Source organism: Melanotaenia boesemani, chromosome 17 (genome assembly GCF_017639745.1).
Source record: "Melanotaenia boesemani isolate fMelBoe1 chromosome 17, fMelBoe1.pri, whole genome shotgun sequence".
Taxonomy (NCBI): Eukaryota; Metazoa; Chordata; class Actinopteri; order Atheriniformes; family Melanotaeniidae; genus Melanotaenia; species Melanotaenia boesemani.
In genome coordinates, this window is record NC_055698.1 from 30,450,858 (window position 1) to 30,467,908 (window position 17,051).

General features: G+C 43.8%; 1 protein-coding gene across 4 annotated transcripts in view; it reads right to left on the reverse strand.

Moving 5' to 3' along the window:
* The window catches only part of macf1a (microtubule actin crosslinking factor 1a), a 225,173-nt gene that overhangs the window by 65,080 nt on the left and 143,042 nt on the right, over positions 1-17,051 (reverse strand). For all 4 annotated transcript variants that reach the window (XM_042011770.1, XM_042011769.1, XM_042011771.1 and 1 more), the window contains 17 exons: positions 12,362-12,511; positions 10,390-10,623; positions 10,024-10,209; positions 9,770-9,943; positions 9,500-9,667; positions 7,408-7,599; positions 7,152-7,325; positions 6,944-7,067; positions 6,656-6,855; positions 5,627-5,944; positions 5,364-5,530; positions 4,279-4,435; positions 4,031-4,142; positions 3,552-3,614; positions 3,029-3,267; positions 2,780-2,909; positions 58-257 (listed from right to left, as the gene is read on the reverse strand). In XM_042011770.1, coding sequence (XP_041867704.1) covers positions 58-257; positions 2,780-2,909; positions 3,029-3,267; positions 3,552-3,614; positions 4,031-4,142; positions 4,279-4,435; positions 5,364-5,530; positions 5,627-5,944; positions 6,656-6,855; positions 6,944-7,067; positions 7,152-7,325; positions 7,408-7,599; positions 9,500-9,667; positions 9,770-9,943; positions 10,024-10,209; positions 10,390-10,623; positions 12,362-12,511 — 2,988 coding nt within the window. The remainder of the gene's footprint in view (positions 1-57; positions 258-2,779; positions 2,910-3,028; positions 3,268-3,551; positions 3,615-4,030; positions 4,143-4,278; positions 4,436-5,363; positions 5,531-5,626; positions 5,945-6,655; positions 6,856-6,943; positions 7,068-7,151; positions 7,326-7,407; positions 7,600-9,499; positions 9,668-9,769; positions 9,944-10,023; positions 10,210-10,389; positions 10,624-12,361; positions 12,512-17,051) is intronic.

Below are 17,051 nucleotides of genomic sequence, written 5' to 3' on the forward strand. Positions count from 1 at the left end.
CGACGCAATCAGGAAACCTCGGAGGTCTAAAACCGTCTCCGATGAGCTGCTACGTACCTGAACTTGCTGTTTCTGTGTGTTGAGCATGTTTGGGTCGATGCTCAGGGGCCCCAGCACGCTCATCATCAGCTCCTTCTCCCTCAGCCACGGGCCCAGCTGATTGGCTGCCGAGGAAAAGCTGCCCAGCCTGTCAGCACACGTCTCCAGCTCAGTCTGTCTCTGGGCTGCCGTCTGATTGGCCGTTTGCCAGCGCGAATCTGAGGAAATCACAGAAAACAGAGATCACAGAGATCGTTCCAAATAAAATCAGGAGCAAACACTAAAGCAAAGAAATTTACAGCAACCGAGACTCAACGAGAGAATCTGCTTTCAAGGAGGGGTTTGTTTGTCTGAGAAAACAGGAAGCCGAACAGCATCGAGTTGACTCATTAAAAGAAACTGCAGGACCATATATGACAGGGGTGTCAGAGGTATGGCCCAGGGGCCAAAAGTGGTCTGCAGAGGGTCTTATCTGGCCTGTGGGATGAATTTGTGAACATGACATAGAAGACATTAACTGTAATTCATAAGGTGTCGACAGGAGGCTGCATTTTTTATATTTAAATATAAAACATGTCCAAAGCAGGAAAACATTTTTTCTTTTATTTTGTAAAGCGCTTTGTGCAGTTATGCATGAAAAGTTTTTATAATTAAAGTTTGTTTTGTTTTGATTTGATGCAGGTGGTCAGGATTACTGCACAGATGTGGAAATGAACACATTTGTACATTTAAAATAACTTCTAGCTCTTGAAAAGTTATTGATTAGGTGATTAAAAATTTGGTGATTTTGTGTTTTGCACATGTAACTGATTAACTGAAAATTTAGGTTGTAAAGTATTAAATGTGAACATCTTGTGAACATCTTGTGAATGTAAATGTACTTTTGTGCACTAAAAAAGGGGAGAAATTAGGAGTTTTTGTTATTTATAGGTTATTGTGTTATTTTACTGGTCCAGCCCACTTCAGGTCAAATTACACTGATTAACCTGTTGGTACCAGACGTCCTGCAGTGGGATGTGATAAATAAATATGTGTGTTACTGAGTTATACACCATTAGAAAGCTAAGACTCTTGAGATGTGATTGGTGTTTACCATCCCAGGCTACAATCATAGCTGTACATTCAGTAAACACCTAATTCTGACTATGCCATTCATCTTTCAAGCCATACTGTACTCCAGTAGCAGACGATCCTGCGACAGAAACGCTCCTGTTACAGAATCAAGGGTCCAGTAGAAGTAGTTCGGTAAAATAGCTGGTCCACAAGTCTTTTTCCATAAAAACCCATTTTAGGTGAATATTTAAGGATTTTAATGAGTTAAGACTGAATATAACTCCTGAATTTTGTGCTTCTTAACTCAATAAATTGAGAAAACGTTTTGCAGATGCTTCTCCTGATGAAGCAAGTGAGAATTAAAAAAACATTTAGCGACAAAGGCTTTTTCAACATATAATGTTTTTTTTTCTCAAACGGGCAAAAATGTGGGCGTTATCAGCAGTTTCAGGATTTAGTGGGACATACTTGGGCTAGCAGTGGAAATCATTGTGCCTACACAGGATCTGTCCATGGGAAGCATATGAACCGGGAGTCATCATCAAAGATGAAGAGGAGAAATGAACCAGTGCATGGCTGTAGAACCAAAATGAAAATGCTGCTCAACATGTTTGCTCCTGCTGAAGAACTCACAAACAGGAACAACATGTTTTCTGCCCTGTTTCCAAAATTTCATACAGAATCAGTGATGGAGAAAAAAAACAAAAAAAAAACAAACTATTTCTTCCTCTGCTCCTACATCCTCTTCCTCCTCCTCTGACTCATGTTCTGGGCATCCAGCAGTACTTAACTGTGTGTTCTCAGTCCACACAGAAATGAAAAGGCATTATGAAATATAAAGGCCCCCTTCTTGGATTTCATGTTACATATTTCTGTCTTGGTTAACTCACAAAAGGTTCTGGTAAAAATATCAGGTATGAGAGCGAATAAACAGCTTCTAACTCGCTCCCTGGACATTATTGATCACTTATTCGGCATTACTAAGACTTTAAGGCACTTTCTTTCTTTCACTTTCATCTAATTCCCTAACATTAAACGGTCACTTTGATCTCTATTTTAAACCTCAGTTCATGATATTTTAACACAAGTAACATGAGTTATTTGAAGGGAAGAATTTATATCATCATGACTATGAAGCTAATACAACTATGAGGTTGTCACAGCTAGCTCAGATCACGTCTAGCCGCAACTCCCACTCAGACACCTGCAGCATGTCCTGCAGGTGTCTGAGGTTTTGTTTTTTTTTCCAGCTTCTCTACACCTGGTACTGCTTCCTTTGAAGACTCTGCTGCACCTTTGGACTGTGCAGCAGTCTTCGTTGTTCCATCTCCCATGCTGGTTGCTTCCCTTCCTCTGCCAGCTGCAGCAGAAAGTTCCTTCCAGCTGTTTGGGTGCCAGTGCACCTCTTGTACTTATTCCTACAAGGTCCAACATGTTGTGAAATACAGAACCGAGGTATCTCATGTCCCCCTTTACAGAATACTTCCAGGTTATTTTTTTAAGAATGAAGAATGTCCATTGTCATGTTTTAGTTTCTCCTCAGTATCCCCACGTGACCGCCTCAGGTCTTGACACAACACAGTCTTCATTACATTTTTCCCTGAACTAACTCGTGTTCTGCCTACTGGTTCCACCACTAACCCACTGTGAAACATGTCCGGAGGCTTAACAGCCCTGCAGCTCATACCTATCTCTTGCAGCTGCTGCCTCCAGGTGTCAGCCTCAGGAGAGTCGGGGTTGTCAGCGATCAGTTTCCTCAGCGTATTCTTCAGCTCCTCCACCTTCCCGGAGTGCTCGGCCAGCTCTGAGAGCAGAGCCTACAAAAACAAAGAAAATACCCATTTACTTCATGGAAATCAGTAACTTCAATATATTGCAGTCATTTCATAAAACAGATGGTTTTAAGGTCAGAAGATGCCAACAGACGTGTTTTTACCTTGTTTTCTTGGGCCTGAGCGTGTATCACTTCCGGCTTGGAGGGGGAGGCTGTCTGTCCCAGTTTTAGGCTTTTTTCTCTGTCACTCAGCCACGTCTTCAGCTCCTCGGTGCCCTGCCTGGCTTTCTGCCTCTGGTCCAGCGAGGCCTGCTGGCGGCTCAGACGCTCCTTTAACTCTTGGCCCACCATGTCGTATCGGCCGTTCACGTCGGACACCGTCAACTGGAGCTCCGTCAGGTCTGAATAAAACAAACAGAGAAGAGTGTCTTTACAGGAGGCATCATCCATAAGATTTCTCCAGTCTGATAAATGATTTTCATGAGTAGAAAGCCGAGACTGACCAGACAAGAAACAGCATTTAGTTCCATATTCTATAGGTTTTTTTTTTCTGCCTTTCTGCTCTCTGTATCTGAGTTATTACAGACAGATATCGGGGCCTTTTGAGCATGCTTGTGTCATTGATGTCTATAGGGAGTGTTATGTAGCGTACAGAGATGGACAGACAGGTGGAGAGAGAGCTCACCTTTACAGGTGTGAATGCCGTTCACACTGCTGGGACCTGAGGAGCCGTTGATCTGAGGGGCACCTGAGGGAGAGACACAGCTGACTGAGCGCAACACAAAATGGGTGGAACAACAAGGTAAAACTGTCCTGATAAAGGTGCCAGAAAGAAACACAGTCAAACAAAGGGGTGGTGTGGCTCGGTGGGTAAAGTGGTCGTCTTGTAACCTGAAGGTTGCCGGTTTGATTCTCGGCTCATGTTGAGGTGTCCCTGAGAATGATACCGAACTCCAAATTGCTCCTGATGGGTTGTGGTTGAGCGCCTTGCATGGCAGCTTCTGCCATCAGTGTGTGAATGTGTGTAATTGTGATGTATAATGTAAAGCGGTTTGAGGTAATTCTAAGTACAGTAACACTTGCTATATAAATACAGACCATTTACCATTTAATGAAGAAAAACACTCAGAATCAGGGTCTTTTTGGCTGTGTTTCCATCCTTACCGGTTTTGGTCTGCGGAGCAGTGATGTCGATGATGAGGGTCTCCAGCTCAGAGCCCGTCTTGTTCAGATCTTGAACCCTGGATCCCTGAGACTCCCAGTCATTAAGCAAGTCCTGAAGTCACAAAACAGTTGACTGAATTACTTTAAAAGACACCAATCTGATGCAGAATGTCCCTAAATATCTTCTTCTTTACGCTGCCACCTTGCTTTTTGTTCATATGTGTGTTTAACTCTTCAGACAGACGCACCTTGAGCTGCTGGACCCTCCTCTGCAGGCCCTCGGTGTTGAGGTTGGGCTCTTTGGAGGGCAGCTGGTCCTGCACCGTCTGAAGCCAGCGGGTCAGGGAACCCGAGAGGCTGCGGAACTGCAGCAGCTGCTGCTCGCAGGCCTGAACAGCAGCAAACCTGGGTGGAAACAGAGGAGGAGAATGGGGACAACGATGAGGAAGAGAAGCAGAAACAAAGAAAGAAAGAGGAAAAGCAAAACAGAAAGAGGAGGTGAAGACAATAAATTCTGCTCTATATTCCCTTAAAAACAGAAGAAAAATAGCTGTGGATATGAAACATTTGGGGCCTGGAGGCAGCATCAACACGGCCTTGACCTCCGTCTCTTTCTATGTGATCTGTGGCTGGAAAACTGCTGACTGCCCGCAGACAAAACAGCCCTGAGAAGCCGTCTGGCATGGAGCGGTATCATTATCATGCTATTTACTCTCCTTTGGGATTCGAGGCTGCAAGTTATCCGAGCGGACAGTTTATAGGACGGACAATGAGCCATGTTCACACTGTATATATATATATATATATATATATATATATATATATATATATATATATATATATTGTACAGTCCATCATGTAACATCCAGACATCATATCAATACATTAATATTTTCCAAATAAACTGCTCTCTTTGGTTAAGAATCTAAAAATATCCCTCGGACAGGCTTTGTTGATTTCACATGACCACTTCACAAAATATAATCCAATAAATGAACATGCATGAGACTGATGGCGGTTAAAAATTCCCAGCCCCTGCCGACATGACGTCAGAAAGGGTTGGCATGGCAACCAAAGCTACAGATTTAGAAAACAAGTTTTAGAAAAGCCTGGAGCTCAGTCTGTTCTATGGAGACTTTTTTTAGAGAAAAAAAATCAAACATCTTGTTAAAGTTTCCACAGTTTGATGATTTATGTTAACTGGAAAAAACCCGACACCTGGTAAGATGCATATTTATCAGACTACTGACAGCTTGTTTTTGGCGCTCTTGTTATTTTATAGTGAACTGTGATCATTTGGGAGGAAATCCTACTAATCTGTTGATATTTTTACCTTTCATTGACATTTTCTTCCAGTTTGTTGAACTCGTCTGTCACAGCTTTCATGTGTACCAGGAGGCTTTGAGCATTACTGAAAGCTTTCGATTGGCTGAGCTCGGTACCGAGGTTGCAGAAGGATTTCAGCTGGTTCGCTTCCTGCTCCAACTCTGATCGGATCTCCTGGGAAAAACAGAGAAAAATGTTACAAAAAGCCATCATTGTGCTTAAATCTAACCAGGCTGAAGAAGGGACTGAATGTTGGATCACTCTGCTAACCTTGATGGTCTGCCTGTAGTCATCCACGCTGCGGTCCGGCTGGCCCACCGGACACAGAGCCTTCAGTCGGCTCTGGGTAAAGACCTGAAGATCGGTTCCAAGCCGCTCGTGGTTCTCCAGTCTGGGCAGCAGCCCTTTGAGCTCAGCTTCCCTCTCAGCCTGGCTGGCCTGTGCTGCAGCGTAACGCTGGGTGAGCTGGTCTAAGCTGCCCTGCAGGCCCGAGGCTGTGGAGGCGTCCGAACTCTGGAGGAGTTTGGAAATGGAGTCTCGTGTCGCTTCCACGCTGCCCTGCCTGGACAGCAGCTCCTGTCGCAGTTTCTGGAGAAGGAGAGGAGAAGACGGTAAGATAGTCTGCAAGTTTCTGATACAATGTGCTGAAAAAAGAATTAAATATCTTTATCTGTGAAGTTTTTAACTATAAACCTGCATCAAATGTTTTTTTCAACTCTTTAAACTTCCCCAGATCATGGCGCCCTCGAGCGCTATGACTTAGCTCAGGAACAGTAGTGTGTAACTCTGTGGTGTAAATTGGGATGGATAGCCGACCCTTTAGGTGAAACTTTCCACCAATCAGAGAGCTTAAATTGACAGTAATGTCCAATCAGGAGCAGCCAAAGATCAACAAGTGAGCAGAAAGATTTATTTCTGTCTGTTTCTATGTCAATATTGTTTCTCCTGAAAGCCAAGACTTGAGAGAATGATGTGCAGATGAGAAAAGGCTTGGTCACTGTTGATCTGTGTGTTATTTCTACAAAGTTCTCGGCTTGTAATAAACTCTGGTTTGTTCTTTTGGTCTGCCTTTATGCTGCTAAATCTATTGATACATTCATTTTACATCACTTTAGCCTCATAATCTGACAGCTGAGGCTGGAAACATCATGTCTGCATGCTGACTGGGATTAAAAGGGTTGAGCTTTTACATAAATACATACATACATAAATAGGCAGATCAAAAATAGCCAAAACTGGCTTGATTCAGACTTCCTGTAATTGGGGACTAAACCCTGCTGACTTTCTCCGTGATCTCACCTGGTTCTGGGTCAGAGCATCTTGTACAGCCTGCACAGTGGGTTCAACTGGTCCAGGGTTCGGTACCAGCTTGTCCAGCCAGCTCAGCAGACCCTTCAGACCCTCCTGGACGCTGACAGATTGGGCCAAAGCTGTCTGCAGCTGTTCGGCCCGTTCTGACACCGACGCAGAGAGGCTGCCGAATCTCTTCTCCAAACCATCTAAATAAAAACATTCAAGTTGTGAGAACTGAAACAACTACGGGTCCCTGTGAAGGTCATGTGCTCTGTGATCAGAGCATGAAGTCACCTGCTGCACAGAGGATGTCCACGGCTTTCAGAGAAGGAGACTCGTCCGTGCTGACCAGGTCTCTTCCAGCTCTCTTCACCTTCTCCAGCTGCACCGAGCGCTCTGCCAGCTCATCCTGAAGCAGCTGAAGACATGAAATACATCTCAGTTCAGGATTATGTCTCATGTTTTGTTCATTCATGTAAAAGTTTGATACTGCCTGCTCTACCTGTACTTGTCGCAGAGTGTTCTGTAGGTTCTGTGGGTCTGTGTCCCCGCTGGACTTGGCTATGCTCTGGTTCTGTTCCTGAGTGCTGAGCCAGGAGTGGAGGGAGACAACCTCATCCTGGTACTGCTGGTACCTCTCCAACAGGCCAGACAAACGGCCGCCCAGCTCTGTTGACTGCACATAAACAATGCTTTTAATCTCTATAAAAGGGAAGACTTTTTAAAAGGTTTTCAGAATTTATCCTGGTGTCCTTTACCTTGGTGTGTAGGGTGGTGTATCTGTGGTTAGCATCCTGCAGCTTGTCAGTTACCAGCTGTTTGGTGCTGTCCAGAGCTGGGTCTGATCCACCAACCTGCTCCAAAGCTCCTTGAACAGAGTCCAGAACCTTCTGACCAGAGATGGAGACAAAGCGCAGGTCGGCCTTGTGGCAGATTACGTCCTCTGCAAGCTGGAGGAACAAACACAATTACAGGTCAGCTGTAGATTAGACTCACATCAACACTGCATGACTTTTAATGGTTACAAAAATACATGTCAGCCACAAACACTTTCATTCTTGAATGCAGCATGTGAGCAACAGAATGATCATCAAGCGACCAGCAGGAATTCCAGGAATGTGTGGGAAAAGACGTGTAATGTAAACATTTAAAGGCTGTGATATCAGGGGACTCTTAAGAAAATTCTCCCAAACTGGCTGAGTTGAGTTTTTCAGGGGGTTGAAGATAAAACTGTGTGAAGTCACATGGTTAATTGTTAAGAACTTTTTGGTTTTAATTTGCACTTTAATGAGGTGAATGACATTTGTCAGACCATTAACTTCATTCCAGAGCAGCAAAAACCAAGCTGAGGAGCCCCAAGGGTCCTTTTGGGGTTCTTACCCCAAAAGAACGAGTTATTGTTGGTATCAAAATAAAGCTAACACTGGTGAGATTTCATCAGAGGTGGAAGCACCGCAGATGCCCCTGTGGTAAAGTAAATGAGGATGAAACATAAGAAAGAAATGTGGACATTATCTTTGCAAAAATTCACAGAACTGAAGTGAACAAAGAGGTTTTAGTAAACAGATAACAAGGTGGTTTTCATTGAGGTCCTCGTCATCTGATGAGGAATCTGGGACACACAACTGTCTCAACGTCCTTAAAAAAATCTCCAGCTCTTCTTCTGTAGTGGACTCTTACTTTTAGGATATGACTTTTATCCTAAATTAGAATTTTATCCTAAATGAGTTAAAAAGTGGACAAAATAAAACTTCAGTAGGTGGTTCTGTGCATATGATGAGTGTATAAACACAGATTTACAGTATATTCGGGGTGGTGTTTAGCTGAACTGGTTGAGAGACCGCCCCACTTACAGAGGCTACAACTCCTCCGTGTAGTCGGTCCAGTTTGGAGTCCTGGCCTCGGGCCCGTTGATGCAGGTCATTCCCCGCTCTCTCAGACCCCCTTTCCTGTTCAGCTACTGTTAAATAAAGTCCACTAGAGCCCAAAAATACACAGTATAAAGTTCCTGTCTGTCTGGTCTGTCTTGTAACTCCGGCTTCGACCGGCTGATTTATCCTTATTTTAACTGTACGATCCAGTAGATTTATGCTGATGTTACCATGTTTACATCCATCTCACCAAGCACCAAAGGTAGGGAGGGTCCAACCAATCCATGTAACCAAGCGGAAAATGGTGATTTTGGACAAGAAAAAGCTCTCAAAGGATGCTGGGAGATGGATTTCTTCAGTAAATGCTGTTTCATGCTGGTTTATCTAAGCTTTGGAGGGTCAGACAGTAAAGATAAGACAGAGTTTATCGTGGTCTGAACATGATTAAACTTACAGATTTGGATTTTGAGAGATTTGTACTTTCAGTGGAAGTGTCTTTAGAGGTGGCTGACTGTGTTTACCTGCTCTTTTAACTATGTTTGGTGTTGATAGAAATGGTTTTAATGAGTTTTTAGCTGGGATTCTAGATTTTCAGTGGATACCAGACATATTTACAAAACAAACCAGATGTTAACCCTCATTATTGGGGCTTGAGAGGTTAACCGAAGCATGGACTTACAGAGCCAGCATCAGCTCCGTGACGTTTCCCAGAATGTCCCGCTCAATCCTGGGAAGCTGTGCAGAGTTTAAGCTGCTCCACTGTTGCTCTCCGGCTTTTTTTGGATAGGAATGTAAGAATGTAGAACTAATAATTCCTTTCTCTGTGGCAAAATGTTTACATCTGCAGGTCCTTACTCTCCTACAGGTGTTACAGGAGGAACTGTTTCCTCTTGTTGTGATTCAGTTACGTTTTATTACTGAAGGAAGTTGTTTCCCAGATAGCCATCCATGTGGTTATGAACTTGTGTATTTTTCTTACCTTTCTGTGCTCCTCCAGCCTCTCCTTCAGTCCTTGTGCATCAGTTTCTCCTTCTCCCAAAGAACGGAGGTCCTGTTCACTCTGTTCCAGCCAGGTACCCAACCCTCCGTGTTCCTGGAGGAATTTAGTGAGCTCATCCTTCAGAGCCTCAGACTTCCTCAGACGGTCCTAAAACAATCAGTTTCAATAAATGTTATGGCAGAAATACTTCACAGAACAGTGAATATTTAGAGTCTGATACACCTGGATGGTTATTTATAGTGTCTGTACCTGGCAGCTCTGCAGCCGGTCCTGGTGCTGGGCCTGCAGCTCGTCCAGGGCAGCTTGGAGTCGCCGTTTCTCTTCGGGGGGGAGCGTTGAATCGGGTTGGTCCAAAAGGGAGCGAGCTGATTGGCTTATCTGCAGTAACTGTGCCTGCTGAGCCTGGAGCTGCTGCAGCTCTGCCTGTAGGAGAAATCAGAGGTCAGAGGTCAGAACTTGGTAAAGTTCTAAGTGTTTAATGAAAAATATGAAAAGATTTTAACCTGCAACATCTCTGTGTGTGACATCACAGCGCCCTCTGGCTGGGAGTAAAGGGAATCAGTTGCATCCTGAGTGGCTCCTGGTCCAGGTCCAGCTCTGCTCCTGCCAGGCTGGTTCAGGGAGGTCAGCTGGTTCAGAAGAGAGTCTATCTGGGTTTGTGTCTCCTGCAGCTCTTCCTCTGCCTTCGCCTGGAGGAAGAGGACCAGAACGGAGTGGGAATGATGACAGGAAGCACAAGAAGGGAAATAAATTATTTATTTGATCACCATCTTTAATGCAGCTGAAATAAACCAGAAGAGACAAAACAATGGAGGGAAATCTATTTTCTTTTAAAAACGTGTGTGTGTGTGTGTGTGTGATCTTCTCACCCTCTGAGTGTTTTGCTGTACAGTTGTGCTGATGGTCGTATCGAGCTCTGACACTGATGTATTTGCTGAATGTGTCAGCTCGTTGTACTGCTCCTTCATCCTCGTTAGCGCCCTCTGGAGGTTCTCCTTCTCCTCTGGGCTCAGACTTTCTCCTCGCTCAGCCAGAAACTCCTCGACTGACCGGATGGCCTCGGCTATCCCCTCGGCTTTGTTCTGCAGCTCCTTCTGTATTTCCTGCAGACAGTGAACTCAGATGTTATTCTTTAACATAAAAACAAATCAAAGTTTAGTGTTATTGACAGACTAAAGAGGCTGTTCAGACCTGGAGCTTAAACATGAATCCTGTGTGACCTGATACAAGTAGACAGCTCTACGTACGGGTTGAGGATGAATTCAGAGGAAAAGAAAAGCGCAGTATATTCTGAAATCACTGTTTACATCCAAACTTGGCTTAAAAACAGAGAGCTCATAAATAATTAGACTCAGCTGTTTATTGGAAATAATGCAGCAGGAATCCTTTTTTCAGAACTGGACTGTCAGGACATACGATCTGCATCAAATTAAGTCACAAAAGGTCAATTTTCACAGCACAGAAGGCCTGTTGGTGAAGCAGCAGACATTCGTCTTTGTCATCAGAAAGTCTTACATAATGAATCATTTATTTCATGCTCTCACATCATATCTGTTGCATGATTCTAATGTTTGCAGTTATCTGCAACAAACGTAGCTCCAGAGAATCTGAAAAATATTTCTTTACAAAATGAAGGCTGGGCACATTAACACTTCATTATCGCAACAACACACCAATTAGTTAATGCCAACATTTATTCTTTCATGTGTTTATTCGGGTTTCTTAAAGTCTGTTGCTCACTGGCTCTGAATATATAAACAAACCACAGGTCACGGGATGGAAGTCATCACCCCTCCCTGATGGACATTTACACCACCCGCTGCCTCAGTAACGCACGTAACATCGAGGATCAAATCACATCATATACTTGTTGCACTCTAGTAGGTGCTACAGGTGCATTAAAGCCAGGACAAACTAATTTAAAAACAGTTCTTTCCTAAATCTATCACAACTCTGAAGACAATATGTACTGAGCACCTCCCACCCCTTAAATATTCTCTACCTCTGCACAAGGGAGCTTTTTTTTTTAGTGGTTGGCTATAGTCTCTGGCTGTCATATATGCATACGTGTGTATATATATATATATATAGTTAGAAAATATTATTCTTTCACTGTCTGTTGTCCTCCTGAATACTGTGATTTTAAACTGCTGTTATTCCATACATATTTTATACTGTTTATAGTTTATTATAATGTACTATGTCTGCACTTAAAGGGGTTGACCCCCTCAAATCTTATTATACTTGTATACTGACAATATTGACTGAATTTGATCAAAACATATATATATATATACACATATATATATATATAAATATATGTGTGTGTGTGTGTGTGTGTATTAATGTTGAGATATAGGACAAATATTTTAACTGGAGCTGCATAAAGGGAATACTATAGTTAAGAAGCAGCTTATTGGTTTAAAGTTTAAAGTAAACTGAACTTTTGTACATATACGGTAGCAGTATTTTTAATATAAAAGTGAACAAAGGTATACTTTTGTATTCATTATTGAAGTTTTCCCACAACTATACGACTAATAAATAATAAAAAACAAAGATTAAATCCAGTTCAGATGTCTTTTTCATTCCTCAGCTGACTGTTATTCAGCTTCGTGTTCTTTTCAAACAGCTGAGATCTAAACACGAGGACACAAGCATGGATGCATATAATGAACACATGTACTTGGGTCTGAATCCCTCTCCTTGGCACTGCATTTTGGAGAGGTAAGATGCATCTGGATGGCTGCTACATGCCGTCTACTTCTGACTGAATCACCCAGGGCACATGAACAGCCCCGGCCAGACTGAAAAGAATCTCATATCACAGTAGTTTCATACCTTCAGTTTCTTCTGCTTCTCCTGCAGGATGTTCACGTCACCTGACTCTGCTCCAGCTTTCTGACTCGCTAGCAGACTAGCAGCTCCGGCCAACCACATGTTGAGACCTTCTAGTTTCTGAGAACACTCGGCTTTCTGCTGTTGAACCACCTGTTAGAAAAAGGAAGAAAGGCACCAAAGAGACACAGTGACAGAAAATGTGAGAATCCCTGACAGGAAGTGCATCACGAGAAGATAAACAGTCACATATGGTAGCTTTTCTCCACCAGTTCTCATAATTCTTCCCATACGAGCACGCTACAAGGCATTTAAACCTAAATAAAACTCTTATAGAGTACAGTGTGCCAAGCTTTGAGCAGATTGTGTCCAGAAATCACACTTACACACACAAACACACACACATAAAAATCTCTACATCGAAACGTTGACTCAAACATCAACAAACAATACGGAGAGAAATCAAACAAATATCTGTTGTTTTTCCTCGTTCTCCTGAGCATTTAGAGGAGACGAGGAAAAACAGCTAAGCACTGCAGCCAGCAAGGCTGTTCTGAGATCAGTTCTGTAACCGTTACCGTGGTGACAAGCCATTTCTTCAGTGGCATCTGGAACGGCAAGGCAGACAGGTTAATAATAAACATGACAGAGGCATGCAGAGGAGCAAACACACAGCTAACGAGTTGGTGGAGAGGTGAGGGTGGCAGCAGCAGGGCTACATCCAGTCTCAGATGTGTGATAAAAGATCTAATGATGGTGGAGGTTAGCTGGTACAAACTGGGCTTCTACGGTTTGATGTTGTTATCAGAAAGCATGAGGACAGTTAGCAGCACGACAGAGCTCTGGGTATGAACATTCGTCTCTCTCCAAACCTCTCTCTCCCTTGCACTCTTCCTTTCTCTGTCCTTTTCCTCCTCTTCTCTCGCCCTCTCCTGCCGCTCCTCCTCCCGCTCCCTCTGGGCGGACAGGGCGTCGGCCCAGGCCTGAGCTCGGCCCGCCGCCCTGTGGAAGGTCCTCTGCAGCTGCTGGAGCTGCCCCAGGAGCTGCCTGCTCTGCTCCGGGGCCAGGTCCTGTGCCCGCTCTGAGATGAACACCTGGATGTCAAACACCACGTTGTTGATGTCCCCGGAGCGAGCCGCCAGGGAGGACTGCAGCTCCTGGAAGGCAGGAGGATAGAAGAAGAAATGTGAAAGGAAAGTATTCCTGTGTGGATCGATTGTCTAAATAACACAAAACAAGAAAGCTGCAGGACTTGGTCCAGAAAGGAACAAATGCTCATGTTGCATCAGCAGTTTCTGGGAAAAGTTAAGTTAATAAAAGATGAAATCTTCTCCGAGACAGAAAGATCAAAGTCATTCTTTTCAACTTCTTAAAACATTTGTTAGTGGAGACAACTCGCCTTGCAGAGATTCAGCTGCTGTGCGAGCTGATCGTTGTTATCTTTCTCTTTATTCTCTGTTTTTTCCATCCCTCCGTCCATCTGAGCCTCCATCTCCTTCAACCAGGACAGCAGCCTGTCCACCTGTTGTCCCAGTGACTTCTGCTCAGATGTTACTGCGTCCTGAAAGAAACATCAGTGCTGAGCATCACAGACGTGCTACCATCTGTTAATAAGGCAAAAATACAGCTGATTCAAAGCATCTCTGACCTTCTTATCTGATTAAGATTCCTGTATTTGTCCTTCTCTGCTTCTCTTACCTTGTATGAGTTCCTGTGGTCTTGCAGACTTTGAAGAACTCCTACGGAGAGCGCTCTGGCCGCCTCGTACCCTCGAGCTAAGCTCCGCCCATCCTTTTCCAGGGCCAGTAGGAGCTGCAGAGGAACGTCTTTGGGCTGGGGCTTCACCAGCTGGTCTGCAGCCTCCACTTCCTTCTTGATCTCAGGCTCCAAATCGAGCAGTTCAAGGTCCAGAGTCTGGTAGACAGATTAGTTCAAGAAAACAAAGGTTTGCTTGATTCTGTTTCACGGGACACTAATCTTTAAATCTCTTGTATTATTAGTTTCATACTTTTAGCCGAATAAACAGTTAAAAGCTCACTGACATGCATCTTCCAGTAAACCTTGCATGTTTTACCTCAGTCTGGCGGATGACGTCATCCAGCGTGAGGAGGCTGCGGCCTACAGACAGCTGCTGCTGCTGTTTGAGTTGCACTTCGATGTGTCTGACCATGGAGACCAAAGCTACAATTCGCTGGTCATGATCCAAACATTCCTGACGAAGTAATGATGACTGGAGATAAATGCATAAATCACACTTTAAATCACTCCTTAAATCGTCTACAACCAAACGCTTTGAGGGATTTTTAAAATTCTTCTTACCTTCCTGAGCGTGGATGTTGCCTCGTCATCGTCTGATGCAGCTGTTTGACTCTCACTGACTTCTTCTTCTTCTTCTTGGAGGTTCTTGGTAGTTGGATCAGGTTCAGTCACTCTAGCTGATTCAGACTCACCTGAAGCATCTTTTGAAAGCATCGCTGCAGTTTCTGCAGAGTTGGGATGTTCCTGCTGGATTTCCAAAGATTCAGAACCATTGGTTTGTCCAGCTTCAATTAGTTGATGCCTTTTCTTCTGCTTCTTGCTTCTTCCATCTGTTTCATGAGGTTGTGGAGCCTCAGACTGAGCTTTGGGCTGAACGTTCTGTTTATGTGAAACATCATGAGAGAAGGCTGTGGATTCGCTGTCGGCTCTGGACTCTAACTGGGACTCTTCGGCTCCATGAGTCTCCTCTATACCTTCAGGCTGGACCACAGAACTGGCTGACTGAGCATCAGTGTCCAACCTCTGTTCCTCTGCCAACTCTGAGCCGTCTGGATCTGGTTTGTCTGTACTGGATTTGGTGGTCAGTTCTATTGCTGTCGCCTCTAAATCCACCTTTTCATCTCTGGTTATTTTTTCAGGCTCAGCTTTGTCCGCCACTTTTGGACCCTTGAACTTCTTGCTCTTCTTACTTCTTTTGCTCAGTCGAGTTTCTTTTAGCTGAGCTGAAACAGATGTCTCAGCATCGTCTCCAAAGCTCCTGCCTCCTTCCTTTTTGTTTGAAGGAGCCTTTAAAAGTTCCCTATCCATGCTGTCTTTGACCACTGGTTTGTCTTCTGTAATTTCCTCCTGTTTCATGTCATCTTTTGGCAAATCGCTGGTCCTCCTCACTTCATCTCCTCTGATATCATGACCCTCCACATCTCTGCTTCCTTTCAGACTTTCTGTTTTCACATCACTTTCTCCTTGACCCTCCTTCTTCCCCATCTCCTTACGAAGCGCCTCCAGCTCCTCAGCAGCCTGCTTCTCACTCACTCCTTTTTCAAACACCTTTTTAAGAATACTCTGTTTGGCTTTCAAAATCAAGGCTGCTTTCTCTTCATCTGGAAGACTTGATTTTTGAAGCTCCTCCTTCTTCTTCACCTCCTGCTTGGCCTCTGGTCCTTCTGACTGATGGGAGGATCCTCCATCTCTTTTCACCTCCTCTTTAACATCAGCCTTCTCTACACTCTTAGTTAAGGCTTCTTTATTTGCATCTTTCTCTGGCTCAGTTGTTGCTTTTATGAGCTCCAGACTAACAGAAACCTCCACCTGTCTCTCTTTTACTGAATCAATTTCAGTCTCAGATTTCCCATCTATCCCTGCTGCATTTCCTCCACAGCTCCCTGGTTTCTCATTTTCAGGTGAAGTCAGCTCATCTGTGACTTCATTAACAGCCTCTGAAGGTCCTTCTGAACCAGCTTCACTGATTTGAGATACTTGTTTTATTTCAGTTTCTACTTCTTTACTTTTTGCCTTCTTTTTATTCCTTTTCTTCTTTTTGCTTTTGTTTTCTGAGTCTTTGCTCGAGGAGGTCAAAAACTGTCCCGACTGGTCCAAATCAGTATTGGTTTTGATCTGCAAGTCTTTGAGTTTTAAAGGTTTCTCCACTTCTTTATCCTTCTCTTTTACATCATCCATTTGCACTGCTACATCATCCTTTCTGAAATCACCCTCATGAACGTTTGACAGCATGCTGTGATCTGTACTTTCTCTGTCATTTGTCCTTTCTTGAGTAAAGTTTCCACCTTCAGAAACATGACTGATCATTACTGTACTGTCATCACTGGATCCATGTGCCTCATCAGCCTCTTCTCTGACCTCTTTATAAGCGTCTTGGTCAGGATGAGGGATATGTGTCTGAATAGACTCTCCAACCAACTCTCTGACAATGTTTTCCTTTAGTTTCTCATCAGTTTTACCATCATAAGCCTCTTCTTTAAAATTTTTCTCAGAGTCCTGGTCAGGATGATAGATATGTGTCGGCATGGACTCTCTAACAGACTCTCTGAGAGTGTTTTCCTTTAGTCTGTCAACAGGTTTACCATCATAAGCCTTTTCTTTGGTCTCCTTCTCAGAGTCCTGGTCAGTATGACGGATATGTGTCTGCATGGACTCTCTGAGAGTGTTTTCCTTTAATTTGTCAGCAGTTTTATCCTCATCTGGCTCCAGTTTGGGAAGTTTCTCTGATTCAGTGACGTCCATCTGTGGTTTTATGTCATAAATGGCTTGCTGAATTCTTCTCTCAACATTTGCTGCAAACTTAAACAGGACATCCATGGCCTGATCCGGATCAGTGGCAGACTTTTCTCCTGACTCCGGACGTTCTGCTTTATTGTTTATTGTAGATGTGTCATAAAGTGGAGACTGATTTGTTGTCTCATCCTCCCGTGTGACC